Below are 13529 nucleotides of genomic sequence, written 5' to 3'. Positions count from 1 at the left end.
TGTTAAAATCATGTTGAAAGCCAAACAGTGATTCCATCTCTACTGCATACGTTATATTTTTCTAAGAAGGCAAATAAGTCTGAATATAGTGAGGAAGCACAATTTTACTAAGCAGCTCCACATTATTTCTCATCTGTGACATATTATGGAGTCATGAGGACTGAATGCCACATGCTGAACCCTTTAATCTGCAAACAGTAGCGACAAATAACACATAATTTTCTGTGCGGATGTTTAGTTTTGACTGCCGTCCAGGTGTTGCTGCAGAAATGTGCTTCCTTGTGCAACACCTAAGCCTGCGGCTGTGTGGCCACTTCGCCAGAACACTTCAAAGTTAGCGCCTTTGCTCGAGGGCATTTGCAAGCTAATAAACTCGTCAAGTAATGAGAGGGCCCAGCAAGAGGCAAGGAAATACTCAGAACACATAGTTCTGATAACAAACTGGACTTCAGAGTTTTGTAACACCTAAATGGTAAAGGTGAGGTCATTCTGTTCAGGGTGCAACCATGAAGTATTATCTCATACATTATGTGGAGTTTGAAGTTAATGATTTTCTTGCAACTCCAAAATATTAAAAATTTCTATATTTCCACCACATTTTCAGATCCTCTGAATCACAATTTTACTATACAACTTGAAAAACTCAAACAAAACCCAATAAATAGATGATCTTCTGTCATGAGCTCACATAGCCCCAAGCAAACATGTCAACATCTTTAAGAAATGCAGACAAACTAGCTGCTGATTGTTTACATTCATATTTAAAGCATTAGAATTTCCTGTCTACAGATTTATGCTTCAAGACTGTTGAGATGAAAGGTTTCATATTTACTTCAGTAAACCTGTAAACCTTAGTATGACAGTTGACCAAATGTGATACTTGAAAAAAAACAAAAAAAAAACAATCATGTGTATGAAGTTGTGTAAATGTGTTGCTCATGTTTTCCTGTGCATCTCTCCAATATCAGATATATCAGCTATTTCACTAACCTGTTTAGTTGTAACACTTAAATCTCCCTCCACTGCAGTCAGATTACTTAACGTTTGTCTAAGCTCAGCAATCTCCTGCTCTCTTTTGGTGAGATCTTCTGCGAGTCTTCCGATCCGCAGAGTCAGATCTGACAGCTGAGGCTCGAACGCCCCAAAGTCCCTCTTAATAGCAGCCACCTTTGGTTTAAGGTCGCTGGCAAAGGTCACTGTTCTTATCACGCGAGCTCTGCCGCTCTCTAGCTCCACCAAGCGCTCAGAGATCTGTTTGTCAGCGGTGGTGAGTTCAGGGATGCGTCTGCGGAGCTGCTCTATGGCCTGCGCGTTGCGTTCGGACGCAGCCCGGAGGCTGGAGACCCGGTCGATGCTGCTGGCCAGCACATCCCCGATGCGTTTGACCATGCTGCGCTCCACCTGAGTGGTCTTGTCCTCCAGCTCTCCAACCTGAGTGAGCAGAGACTCCAGCTCTGACTGCAGGCCATCCATCCTGCGCACATCTGTCCTCACTGATGCCACCTAGAGGAGGAATACAGGAAAACAGAGGCTGAGATAAGATGAACTGATAAGGGAAACAATTTTTGGGCCTGTTTTGTTCCCACATCTGGAATCACAGATAGCAAAAGACGAAAGACTTACACCGACTGTTTTCCCAGTGACTCTCTTTTTTTTTACTAAAACATTTTTAGTGAATTCTCTATCAACAACAAATACTGAGGTACCTTGTTGGCAAAGTCCTTAGTGATGGCCAAAGTGCGTTCTTCAATCTGTCCCACAGCGTCTCTCAGTGCGTTCAGGCTGGTCTGCAGCTGAGCTCGTTTCTCGGTCAGCCCAGAGGCCCACTCCTTCAGCCGGCCGACGTCCTGCTCCAAACCCTCCAGCTGAGGCTGCAGAGACCCCCGCTGACCCCCGAGACCCTCCAGCATCAGTCGGACACTCTCACACTGAAACAGGACATTTGGAGTGAAGGGTGGAAGTTACTTAAAGCAATTGTGCATTATCATTTTTTACTCATATTATCTCATAGGTGCTTTCTTTTGATGTAAAACACAGTTAAGAGAAATTAGTCCTTCGATACTCAAAAGTTTTAAACATGACAATCAAACCACTTTGTACAAATAAGACCTGTATACAAAAAAGGTGATTTTATTAAATCATGATAAAACTGTCGAGCTTTCAACAGGTGAAACTAAAGTCAGGTGAACATGTAACAGTCACTAGAAACATGAAGATTTATTACACATCTACAAAATCTGATTCTGCTCCATATCTAAGGTAACACTTACAGAGATGCAGCTCAGAGTTGCAACTTACGATTTTGATCATTATCGCTTTCTTAATTGACCAATTAATTAATTGACTTAGTCCATGAAATGTCCAAAAATTGTTAAAAATGTCCATCAAAACTTCCAAACGCAAAATATCAAACTTTCATCAAGCTGCTTGCTGTTTTCTATGAAATAAGACAAAGAAATCCACAATTCAAAGCTGGACCTGAAATTATTTCTCTGTCAATCACATCCAATGTAGTTGCATCCAGAAGGACTGGCACATATTTTGTCATATGTTGTATCAGTGCAAATGGCTGGCTTAAGAGTAAAGGTGCACGTTATATAAAACTGCTGTGGAAACTTAAAAACATCACTCTGCATTAACCAAACCACTACAATATATCCTGTACCTGTGGATTACAGTGCATGTGTGCCTGAGTTCATGTTGAAATTATTAGTTACTTTTACACAGTGATGGTCACAATTTTCTGACAATAAACTGAGGTGCACATTTTACAAAACATTAATACTGAACTTCAACAAATACTTAGATTCACTCCTTGTCGCTTGCTAAATAAACAATGACATCATTCAGAGAGGTCGTCATGAAGAGGTTGATTTGTTTCATCCTGGTCGTCTTTATCCCACTCCTCCTCCTCCTCCTCCTCATCTTTCCATCCTTCTTCCTCTTCCAGGGTGTCCAAGTCGTTTTGGCTGTCAACCCTACCTTCCCTCAACACCATGGTGAGTTCACGGACCGCCTCTTTAACTACGGACAACTCATTTTTCATCTTCAGGATGCTGTTTTGAGCCTGCAGGGTGTCCAGCTCCTGTCTGATCTCGAGGATTTCATTCAGCGCCTTCAGCATGCTGTCCTCTGTCCCAAACACCTGTAGCGTCACCTCCTCCAGCCTCTTCTCCGCCCCGCTCAGGTCACCCCCCAGCCTCAGGATGGAGCGCACCGCCTCCTCCACCTGCGGCAGGTGTTCTTCACACTCCTGTGCCCGGGGAATGTGCTCCTGGAGCTGAGAGCTGAGCTCAGCCTCCCTCTTGGAAAGGCTGCTGATCTGCTCCTCCAGCTTGTGGATCTGCTTGGTGTTCCAGTCCATCTGATCCTGCACTCGTGTGGCGTCGTCCTCCTCTGTGCGCTCCAGAGCTCGGGCGTTTCTCTTTGTGCTGTCCTCAAGCTCCTCCAGCTTCTCCGTCAGCGACCGAGCCCTCCGCTCTGCCTCGTTCACCCGCTCGGTGGCTCCGGCGTGAGCTTCCCGTGACTCGGCTTTGAGGGCAGCCAGGTCAGAGGTGATGGCCGCCAGACGCTCCTGCCACGTCTCTGTCACATTGAGGAAGTGAGCGTTGACCGTCTGCAGGTCACGGGAGGCGGAGTTCTCATCGGCCTGCATCGCCATGACGGCCGTGTGGAGGGTGGAGATGTCCTGTTGGAGTCTTGTTGCCAAGGAGACGGTGGAAAGCGCCTCCTGCAGGTCATCCTCAGAGGCGGCAAGCTGCAGCCGCAACACAAAACAGGAGGGCTGTTTGTGTGGGAGCTCTATGGTCCTCAGTATTTATACATAACACATACACCAGGAAACAAAGCTCATGCAAACAGAAAGGGACTGTAAAAGAAAATAATGCATTGAGCACACTGAATAAAAACATGAGAAGGATGCAAGTAAAAACAATTTGTGCTCAGATGAAAGTATAGATACAGATTTCTCTAGTGTAATTCTAAATTTAGAGCCAAAAATGAAAACAAAGTGTTGTCTTTTATGTTGTCAGACAATCTTAAAGGATCATTTCACCCAAATTACACAAAGAAAAACCCACATATAATTAAGCTGTATTTTTACCATGCAGATAGTTTGGGTTTTATTTGTCGAAGTTTTAAAGTATCTGACTCTGAGATTTATGTCTCTGCCCAAATACTATTGAAATGCATTTTAAATTTAAAAGCAGTCTCTGTGAAGAAGCTGCGGTTAGAGGTTTATAGTGGCACTATTTCTTCAGTAGAAAGTAGTTCCAGTGAAAACCAAACAAATTAAATTACATTTATTTGGAAGGACTGACCCTTTACACTCCCGTCCCTCAGCGCCCCTCAAGGCCTGCTCCGCTGCAAATCAAACGCACCTTCTTAGAGACTTTGAGGACTTCTTCCTCCATGTCGAATAGACTCGAAGTCTTCCCGTGCAGAGATTTGTACTTTTCTTCAATTTGGGAAAACCTCTCGTTCTGCTGCAGCACCATCCTGAAACCGAGAAAACAAAACCCATCAGTGGAGACACAAACACTACAAAAAACAATTTCTAAGATTTAACACTAAACTATTTACTTACCAGCTCAGAGCTCCACACGCTGCAAGCGACAATAAGCACATTAAACTTCTAATGTCCAGACTCGAAGACGTTTTATTCGCTCCCGTGTTGTTTCCAGGCTCCGTCTTCGCTTTTTGCGCTTCATCTTTGCCGTTCGCAGAAGAGTTTTCTGACGCTTCATCACTTTGTTTTTGCGTCTTCTTCCTCTGCTTCAGTTCAGTAGGCATTTTAGCACACTGACACACACTGTTGGTAACTTTTCCTGGGAAGCAATTCAACAGGCCGAGCAGGAAAAAACACAGTCTAACAGCTACTGTTTACACTGTAGAGGAAATAAGACTCTTGTTTTGCAGATAAGTTCATAATGTAGGATCCTAAAGTGAAAAAGGATGAGTAGCGGCTTGGTTTCAACGCTATTAACAATCTTGGTGCTTTACCCTGTTCCCTGGAAAAATGCAGCATTCAGGTGCCCTTTCAAAGCTCGTACAAACGCAAACTAACACAGCAGGAGTTCCTTAGTTGGAAACACCACCAGTGCAGCTGTAACATATATAGACGCTTTTATCTTTCGCCTCAAGCAACAACATGGTTTTAAACAAAATTATATTTTTAAGTCATATTTATCAATTTAATCGTTCAAATTATTCTGCTCGAGTTGCGATTTTCATAATTCCGACAGCGCAGGAAGCACCGCAAACGCCTCAGCCAGCCACGTAGGCGGCTGCCAGCATTTGTCCTGAATTGGACAACTGATGGATTAACTGATTAATCAGTGCATTTTTTTTTTCTGTTTTAAACAAATGTAAACGGAATATTTTTGGACATCTGAACTTGTAAACTTGCTTCATATTTAGACAAATAATTTAGAGACAGAGGAGTTTAAGCACAAGCCATTTATTCGGCATGTTTCCAAAAATCTTTCTTACATTTTGAGTGTCAAAAATTGTCAAAATTGATTATCAATAGCTTTCTCTAAATGGCAATTCAAAGCCCTATACAACATTGTATGTAGCACTTCCTAGCTTACTATACAGTCATTATTGAGCAATTCTGTTATCCCATAATTGTACACACATGACTGCACAACCACACAGAACAACACAGCCGTTATAAAATATGCTGACGACACGACCGTCCTCGGCCTCATCAGAGGGGGAGATGAGTCAGCATACAGGGACCTGGTGCACAAGATCACGGTCTACGGTGAGGATAATGATCTTGTGCTCAACCTCGAAAAAACAAAAGAACTCATTCTGGACTTTAGGAGACGGGCGCCCCCTCTGCAGCCACTCACCATCAAAGGGACTATGGTGGAGCGAACCGACAGCCACAAGTTCCTCGGCCTGCTCATCTCTGAGAATCTCAGCTGGGCCAAAAACTCCACATTGGTAGTGAGAAAAGCCCAGCAGAGACTGCACTTCATCAGAGTGCTGAGGAAGGCGGGACTTGGACGCCAGCCGCTCATCCAAGCCTACAGAGGACTCGTTGAAAGCATCCTCACCAGTGCCATCACAGTATGGTACGGTAACACCACGCTGGCTGAGAGGAAGTCGCTTCAACGAGTCATAAAAGCTGCAGAAAGGGTCACTGGATGCAGCCTTCCAACCATGGACTCCATCTACACCGAGCGCTGCAGACGCAAAGCACAGAGCATCTTGAAAGACAAACACCATCCAGCTCGTGCTTTGTTTCAATGGGTGGACTCAGGCTACAACCTGAGGCATCGCAGGCCGGTGAGCATCAGTGCCCACAGAGCCCGCCTCCACAACAGCTTCTTCCCAGCCACTGTCAGAACAGTGGCACAGGACATTAAGGAGGGAAGAAGCTACTACATAGCATAACCCTGACAACGTGCAAAAAACCATGTCAAAAAACAATCTGGTATTACTATGTGCAATATGTCTTTATATTCACCATGTGAAACAATTCAAAAATATTCTAAAAAAATTGCAATATCACCATGTGCAATATGCCTGTTAAGATCACCATGTGAAACATTACATACAGGAAGTGACAGTGTGCCTATATTAGGCACCTAATATTCTTAATTTTCTTAAGAATCTTCCAGTATTCTAAGTGCACTATCTTGCTCCTCTTTTGTATTATTTATTTCTTGGTTGTTTTATTTTATTTCTTATTTTACTGTATTATTTAAACCTTAAGCTTGACTCTGGGGAGGGATGCACAAGAATTCCTATGCACATGTACTGCAGTGTATCTGTGCAAATGGCAAATAAAACTCTATTCGATTATTTAAATGAGTGAGTCACAGCAGCCGTGTGCTGTCTTGTATTCAGGATGTGTCAGGGTGTTCTAATAACTACAAGGGCCATGCAAATTACACAAGCTGCTATTCTTTTATGTAACATTTAGCAAAATTACACAGCAGAAGACACAAACAATCTTACAAAGATCAAAAAAAACAAAACAAAAAACAACAAGTCTAACATGGACGCGTCGTCAACTTGGAGGCAAAGGTTCAATTGCAATACAGTACATTCAAGCAAAAGCTGCCACGTGCAATTTCTAACAAATTATGTGCAAAAAAGGGTAACGAGATGACTCCACAATATTGCAATTTTAGGACAAATGGTTAGGAGATCTTTGGACTAAGGCATAAAGTGATGGAGTTAACAAATATTTGGTCAATGAAGGATATATAACTCTTATATAACTCATAGTGTTTCATACTTAGCATGTCAAATCAAACTCCTGAGAAGCATAAACAGTACAGAAATTGCTCAGTAATATAATCATCATGTTCCTGATCTGGGCTTCAAAAACACTGGTCCCTCATAAGTAAACTTTAGATAAATGCTAAAGGTCAAACTGTAGTTTTTCCAGTACTAAAGCCATAGACAGATATCAAGTTGCTTTTCTATTGCCTTTAATTGTCAAATCCAACTGCCTCTGTTATATGTAAGGTAATTAAATATATCATTTGGACCTTGGCAGTATGGTGCAGCAACAAAAAAATGAACTCTGAAGGCTTTAAAGGGATTGTTTACATTCATTCTTTTAAGTGGACATGTGCTGCTGTACAACGGGGCCTGAAAGCTACAAAAAAAAAAAGTCTCACTTCAGGAAATTCAAGCCTTCAAGACTCTATAAGTGTGTGCCATTAAATAATATACCAAAGAGGACAACCTACGAATTCATTGCAGATGTCTAAACATAATTTTTAACAAAATCCATCATCAAAAGTCAATAATTCCATATATAACATTGCTGACCACACTCTTGATTACAAAGTCAAAGTTAAAGTGTCTAATTAAACTGGATTGAGAAAGAAATAACACTTCATGAGTTTTTTTAAAGGATCTATTTGACATAGTGGGTTTGTTTTCTTGGCAAGGGTTAGATGAAACATTGATATCACTCTTATATCTGTCCGAAGCTACACCCTGCAGCCAGTTATCTTAGCTTAGCATACAGACTGGAAACAAGGTCCAAAGACAACAAAGTCCACCTACCAACAAACACCTCATTAGAGCTCATCTCTTAAAAATTATTCTTATTCCTGCTTAGGCTCCATGTCATCTTGTCCTTTTGCACTACAGATGCATGACCCACAAAAAAAAACAAGCAAAACATAGCTACTTCCAGGATAATGAAGCTTAAGTGCTAATTAGGCCAATATGAATTTACACAACTGATATTATACTAAATTAAGAAATATATATCTGGTTCCCCAAGGCCTCATTATCAGCTTTTGGTCCTGTCTGTGGAAGAGCAAACATAAGTGCACTTTGGGGACGGAAAGGACACTTTCAAACCTGTGGGAAATTACAAGATGACACCACAAAGTGCACGTGATGAGTGAGTGAGTGTCTGTGTGTGTGTGTTAACCACTTAAGTACTTCAAACTGAATTGTCTCAGCTGCTTAGGTTCTGACATAATTAACTAAAGGAATCAAAAAGCAAATCCCTCCTTCATAACACCACAAATCCCCTCACACTGCTACATACAGTATTTCTACATATTCAAACCCCAGGACCGCAAAGCAAACTACATCATTATTGCCAACTAGAGACTCTTCATGACTGTATATCCATAGAGATATCCCTTCAAGATGCCTGCACAGGAACAAATATTGTGCTTTAGTCAACTTTATTCTAATAGAATCAAGGTGACTGTCGTATATACATTATCTAATAAAAAACTAGATGTAGATGTATACAGGATAATTTGGGGATAGATTCAGATGTGTGACCTTTCACCTTTTCTCCCCAGGTAAGGAACCACCACTCACAGGGGAAATGATCTAACTCTACGAGGAGATGCACCGTGTTTCAGGAACTGTAGTGGTCCTGAAAAAAGAAAATAATATACATCATTAGAACTTTAATTTATGTTTGTCAGACAAGATGTTTATATGATCTTGAATCAAGTGCCGTATTTCTGACTGACCTGAATTGAGCTAACTACGCCGCTGGCCATGACAGAGAGTTTTCCTGCGACTGAGCGGACTCCCAGTTTGAGCTGAGACATGTCAGGAGCACTGGGCAACACATTGGTCAGACGGTACGAACTCGCTGTGTACACAAGAAAAAACATCCACAGACACAGATAAACAGTCTTCTTAATTTAGTCTTAAAGTAATTACACACACAAACATATCTATTTATAAATAACATACATTTAAATTGTAAGTAAATCACATGTTGTCTTGTTTCTGCAGAGGAAGTGATGGTGCAGTGGTCTCTTACCAGGCTGTTTCTTTGGATCATCAAAAAGGTCTGCTGAACTTATCGCGGCACTCCCAGCAAATCTTTCCAGTCGTGTTTTGGCCTCGTACTAAAGAACAGAAATGCAACAGACAATGTTTTAAATGTTTCCACCAGAAGTTTTTCGGGTATATCACACACAACACAATGAGTGCTGAAAGGCTTTACCTCAGAGTTGTCTTGTTTTCCAAAGTACATGTCAGAGGAGATGGCTTTGACATCATCTCCAAACTTTTTCCGAGCTTCTCCTGAGTCTGACACTGGCACTGGTTCTGGCTTCCTCCTGGCTGTTGGCCTGATGACAGATTAAGATTATAAACTGAAGCATTAATAACACTGTAATCTGAACAATTTAAATATTACCCAAGATTCTCATATTCTCAACACACATTAAAAATGTGACCTGTCAGTCATCACGTTTACCCTTTAACATACACAAGAGACATAGAGAGAGTCTAAGCATTTCATTACATTCTATTCAAACTTGACATTAACTTCAAATGTGGTATCAAATTAACTGTGCATGATTTATGAATCCAATGTTTAATATGAATCCAATGAAAGTGGATAATTAATTACTTACTTAAATAATAACAACTAGATGTTCATAAGACAGTGTCTCCTACCTGTCATCAAATGAAGATATAGTGGAGGACAAGTAGAAGTCTGGCTCTGGTTTCTTGCTTTCCTTTAACCAGCCTCCTCCATCGCCTCCATCACCCCACCGTGAAGAGAAATTATCAGATGGTTCTGTTTGATCCTCAAAACGGGACATGATCCTAAAGATAGAGCAGCTTCAGATTAATGTCAGGTGGAAAAAAAAATCATCATATGAAGTTAAACCATCGTCATCATCAACAGCTGGATGAAAGGCAGGTGTCCTGACCTAGAACTGAAGGACCCTTCATCATCATCTTCCTCAGTGAACCGCCGTCCCTTGGAGGTCTTTGCTCCCAGAGGATTCTCCTGCTGAATGATGTGCATGTCCGATGTCACAGAGTGAGAAACTCCGCTACAGAGAGGAGCACAGACACACCAATCAGATGAACAAGAAACAAACAGGATCACTAGTATTTGTCTCTTCGTGGTCATACCTCCTGATGCCTAAACCCATGCCCAGTCTCTCAGCTTGCTCCTTCTTCTTCCCCTCTAATCCCTTCAGCTTTTGATCCTCTATTTTCCTCTGCTGCTCAAGATCTTTATAGGCCAGTCGCAAGGACGGAGCGCTGAGAGGAGGAAAAAGGCGAATGGGTTTTAAAAAAAATTAAACAGAATGGGAGTGCAGCAACTGGGTCACGTAACAAGGTAAAGAGTTTTGAAGCAGAAAACTTAAATCTGACCTCTGACCTTCTCGTGGAGGTGATAAAAGAATCACTCTATTAGATAAATAGATTTAAAAAAAAGACCACATAGAGGGTAAACACACATAAAAAATAATAGACACACACATAGACTCCTCAGGTTGAACATTCTTCTTGGCACTCGCAGTGCTCTCTTCTTTCTCTCTCAGCTTGTCAGCAGCTTGAGCCTTCTTCTCCAGCTCTGAGAAGCTCCGGCTGCTCACTTTCTGAGCGCCCAGACCACCCTTCTTAGAGGCCAACTGCAAGCAGACATTTCATAAGGAAGACTTTGAATGCACAGTCCACGTACATCTATATTGCTTAGTTCAAATCAGAAATATGCAGTGATACAATGAGTCTCCTTTCAAAATATCACTTTGTACATACTGTTTTCTTGGCAGCAGCTGGCTTCTTCTTGAGAAGAGAGGAAGGCTCTGGAAAGATTGAAAGACAGTAAAGTTAAATCTCCTACTGTTCAGATAACAAACACAAGCTCCTTCAGAAAATGAGAGAAGCCTAAATGTGAAGAATACAAACCAACCTGGATTTGCTTTTGGGGAAACACTCAGCATTTCCACACTTGGACCCTCCTCTGAATTACCTGAAAAGGTTTAAAGTACATTTGAGGAACCATTTAAATGATGCTGGGATAAATCCAAATAGCAGTAGTTTAGATGCCCTTCTGTGTGTTATACAGGAGAAACAGTGAATACCATTTTTGTCTTCCTCCTTTTCTGTTGTTAAACTCTCCGATGTGGAGGAGCTGAGACTCATTTTGGCCATGTTCAAATTTTCAGGAACACCCTGTGCACAACAGACACATAGTGAGATGACAGATCTCCAGTCACTGTGTGACTGTGGGTATCCAACAAGCAGATATGTGGTCAGACCTAATGAAGGCAAGCACACTCCTTTACCTGTGAATGCAGACTGAAGAAATCCACCTGCTTGTCCTCTGGAGACGCTGGAGAGAGAGGAGCCTGACTGTCGAGCCACAACTGTGGACAAGAAGAGTAAAACTGATTTGACTATCTGTGCACTCACACGTGTTTTTAGGAAACTGTGATAAGCAAATAGGTACTACACAGGAAGCCAAAATCGTTATCACTTGTGTAAGTAGATTCAGCTCTACCTTTATTTCATCATTTAGCTTTATTTTACCTCAGTGCCATGGCGTCTGGTGGCTTGTGTGGCTAAAGTTTTTATCTTCTCTCTGTACAGCTGAGCAGCTCGACTGTTGTACTTTGCGTTGGCAGCGCTGGCTGTGCACCCGTGTTGACTGAAAAAAGCAATCTGCTTAGGAAGGTCAAAAAAAGACATAGAAAAGAAACAGGAGTCATCCAGTTAAATCATGGGTGTGTCACGCAATGGCAGGAAGACTATCCGTTGATAATGTGCTCATGTTTTGTCCTCAAGAACTCACCGCACTGGCATTGCCTCCCACTTGCATACATCTTAGCTGGAACCAGGACCAATTAAAATCCAGCTCAGTAGACCTGCGTAACATAAGGTTGGGGTTTGAAGAATATGTAATAATAATAAGATCTGACTGTGACAAACTGCAACTAAGGTTCCAAAGACATCTCCCCCTTCCATTTGATTCTTTTCTGGATTTTTATATTCATATTAGGGGACTAACATGATCATGTTTTTCCAATTAAGAAGTCAAGTGCCACCTTTTTATTGATGGTATTTTTGTTTTTTAAATTCTACTTTGCTTATGTGTTTGTTTCTATTCTGCATGTTTGATATTTGATGCTAAAAGTTTTTTTTTTTGTGAAGTTTTGCTCTGAGCTGTATCAATAAATCCTGACTTACCTGATAAAGCTCAGGTGCACCCCCAGAGACCTGTGAGTCCCCGAGCAGTCTATACATAGGAATACACCATAGGTGATGCTGGCCCAACTGGGGTTTTTAGCTGCACAGTCAAAGCAAACCTAGGGGAAAGAAAGCAAAGAACATTATGACAATGCTTTATCTCAGAATTTAAACAGGGCAATTGATTTTTTTTATGTCTATGTTCTAACTCCCTCCTAGTTCAATACCATAAGTTCAAAATCAATAAAAGAGACGTGGAAGCAAACTGTGTGAAAGGTGTTTAAAACAACAACAGTGTGACTATGACGGTCAGGTGTGCATGTCACCAGTAAAGTCAGTAAAATTAGCTGCTGATTCAAACAGCTGTTGGTGAACTGGGTTGAATTTCTGAACTGTTACTAGAACAGCAGCAAGCACAAGTCCTTTATGACTGTCAGTGTCTGCACCGCTGTCTTCATTTGCTCAAGAGGACCAAAGGCCTTAACGAAGCTAGAAGGAAACGGAATTCAAGCCAAAACAAACACGGCTAACGTCAGCTGTCAAAATGCAGCTAGCTAGGCTGTCAACCACTTGGCTAACGTTACGTCTGGTTACACTTCACAAGTTTTCTCGCAGTTTTATTCTCCAGCAAATGTTACTAGAGCACAACTTTTTCAACAAACCCAACTTATTTTCAACATGACATTTATCGGATAATTGTTCAATTAAGCTGGTAAATTTAAGCTAGCCTCGGCGTTTCTCTAAAGTGCGACGTGTCAGGTTATTTAGTTCAGCTTACTTCCTTGATAAAGAGAGCAGACCGTCTGCCGTAAATTAAACTCTCACCTTGTTCGTAGGAATGGAGCGCAGTCGCTTAAAAATAGCAGAAATGTCCTGCTTGTTGGGCTCTGACATTGTTCAGTCTGTTGATAATACCTGTTGGTTACAGAAGTAACGTTAGCATGAAAAACAGCGCTGTGTTTTTCCTCAATAACCGAATACGACACGTCAGTAGGAGGACATCATGGTCTGCCTCTGATTGGATAACAATGACCCGTGGTTATGTTATTGTAGCAAGGGCTTCTGGGTAATGTAGTTCA

The 13529-nt window shown here is 41.6% G+C and overlaps 2 protein-coding genes across 5 annotated transcripts; both read right to left on the bottom strand.

Moving 5' to 3' along the window:
- Nucleotides 1–777: 777 nt before the first annotated feature.
- Nucleotides 778–4999, bottom strand: LOC121176056 (IKBKB interacting protein). Of its 2 annotated transcripts, XM_041030012.1 has the most exons (4): nt 4586–4999; nt 4380–4497; nt 1707–1928; nt 778–1503 (listed from the first exon to the last, which is right to left on the bottom strand). In XM_041030012.1, exons 1-4 carry the CDS (start codon nt 4789–4791, stop codon nt 937–939), a joined length of 1113 nt encoding a protein of 370 aa, XP_040885946.1. In that variant the 5' UTR covers nt 4792–4999; the 3' UTR covers nt 778–936. The 2 variants fall into 2 exon arrangements, with proteins under 2 accessions (XP_040885946.1, XP_040885945.1); XM_041030011.1 differs by lacking the exons at nt 778–1503; nt 1707–1928 and adding an exon at nt 2108–3757.
- Nucleotides 5000–6907: 1908 nt separating this feature from the next.
- On the bottom strand, nt 6908–13450 carry arfgap3 (ADP-ribosylation factor GTPase activating protein 3). 3 transcript variants are annotated; one of them, XR_005892878.1, is made up of 17 exons: nt 13276–13450; nt 12451–12569; nt 12056–12128; nt 11794–11925; nt 11550–11630; nt 11346–11436; nt 11174–11233; nt 11020–11066; nt 10741–10892; nt 10387–10518; nt 10179–10304; nt 9919–10071; nt 9461–9587; nt 9275–9362; nt 8976–9100; nt 8786–8875; nt 6908–8641 (listed from the first exon to the last, which is right to left on the bottom strand). XR_005892878.1 is itself a non-coding variant. In XM_041030010.1 (16 exons), exons 1-16 carry the CDS (start codon nt 13342–13344, stop codon nt 8858–8860), a joined length of 1593 nt encoding a protein of 530 aa, XP_040885944.1. In that variant the 5' UTR covers nt 13345–13450; the 3' UTR covers nt 6908–8857. The 3 variants fall into 3 exon arrangements, 2 of the variants coding, with proteins under 2 accessions (XP_040885944.1, XP_040885943.1); XM_041030010.1 differs by having other exon boundaries at nt 6908–8875; XM_041030009.1 differs by lacking the exons at nt 6908–8641; nt 8786–8875 and having other exon boundaries at nt 8952–9100.
- Nucleotides 13451–13529: the final 79 nt, after the last annotated feature.

This window comes from Toxotes jaculatrix, chromosome 22 (genome assembly GCF_017976425.1).
Source record: "Toxotes jaculatrix isolate fToxJac2 chromosome 22, fToxJac2.pri, whole genome shotgun sequence".
Classification (NCBI taxonomy): Eukaryota; Metazoa; Chordata; class Actinopteri; family Toxotidae; genus Toxotes; species Toxotes jaculatrix.
Note: the sequence above shows the minus strand (reverse complement) of the source record. Positions and strands in the feature narration are given on the sequence as shown.

Coding starts and splice junctions, on each gene's coding strand:
- LOC121176056 (XM_041030011.1), bottom strand. CDS start 4,791: ATGCCTACTGAACTGAAGCAGAGGAAGAAGACGCAAAAACAAAGTGAT. Junction 4,498..4,585: donor GCGTGTGGAGCTCTGAGCTG/GTAAGTAAATAG, acceptor TCTCGGTTTCAG/GATGGTGCTGCAGCAGAACG. Junction 3,758..4,379: donor TCCTCAAAGTCTCTAAGAAG/GTGCGTTTGATT, acceptor TTGCGGCTGCAG/CTTGCCGCCTCTGAGGATGA.
- arfgap3 (XM_041030009.1), bottom strand. CDS start 13,344: ATGTCAGAGCCCAACAAGCAGGACATTTCTGCTATTTTTAAGCGACTG. Junction 12,129..12,450: donor GTGCACCTGAGCTTTATCAG/GTAAGTCAGGAT, acceptor TATGTTACGCAG/GTCTACTGAGCTGGATTTTA. Junction 9,588..9,918: donor ATATCTTCATTTGATGACAG/GTAGGAGACACT, acceptor ATCTGTCATCAG/GCCAACAGCCAGGAGGAAGC.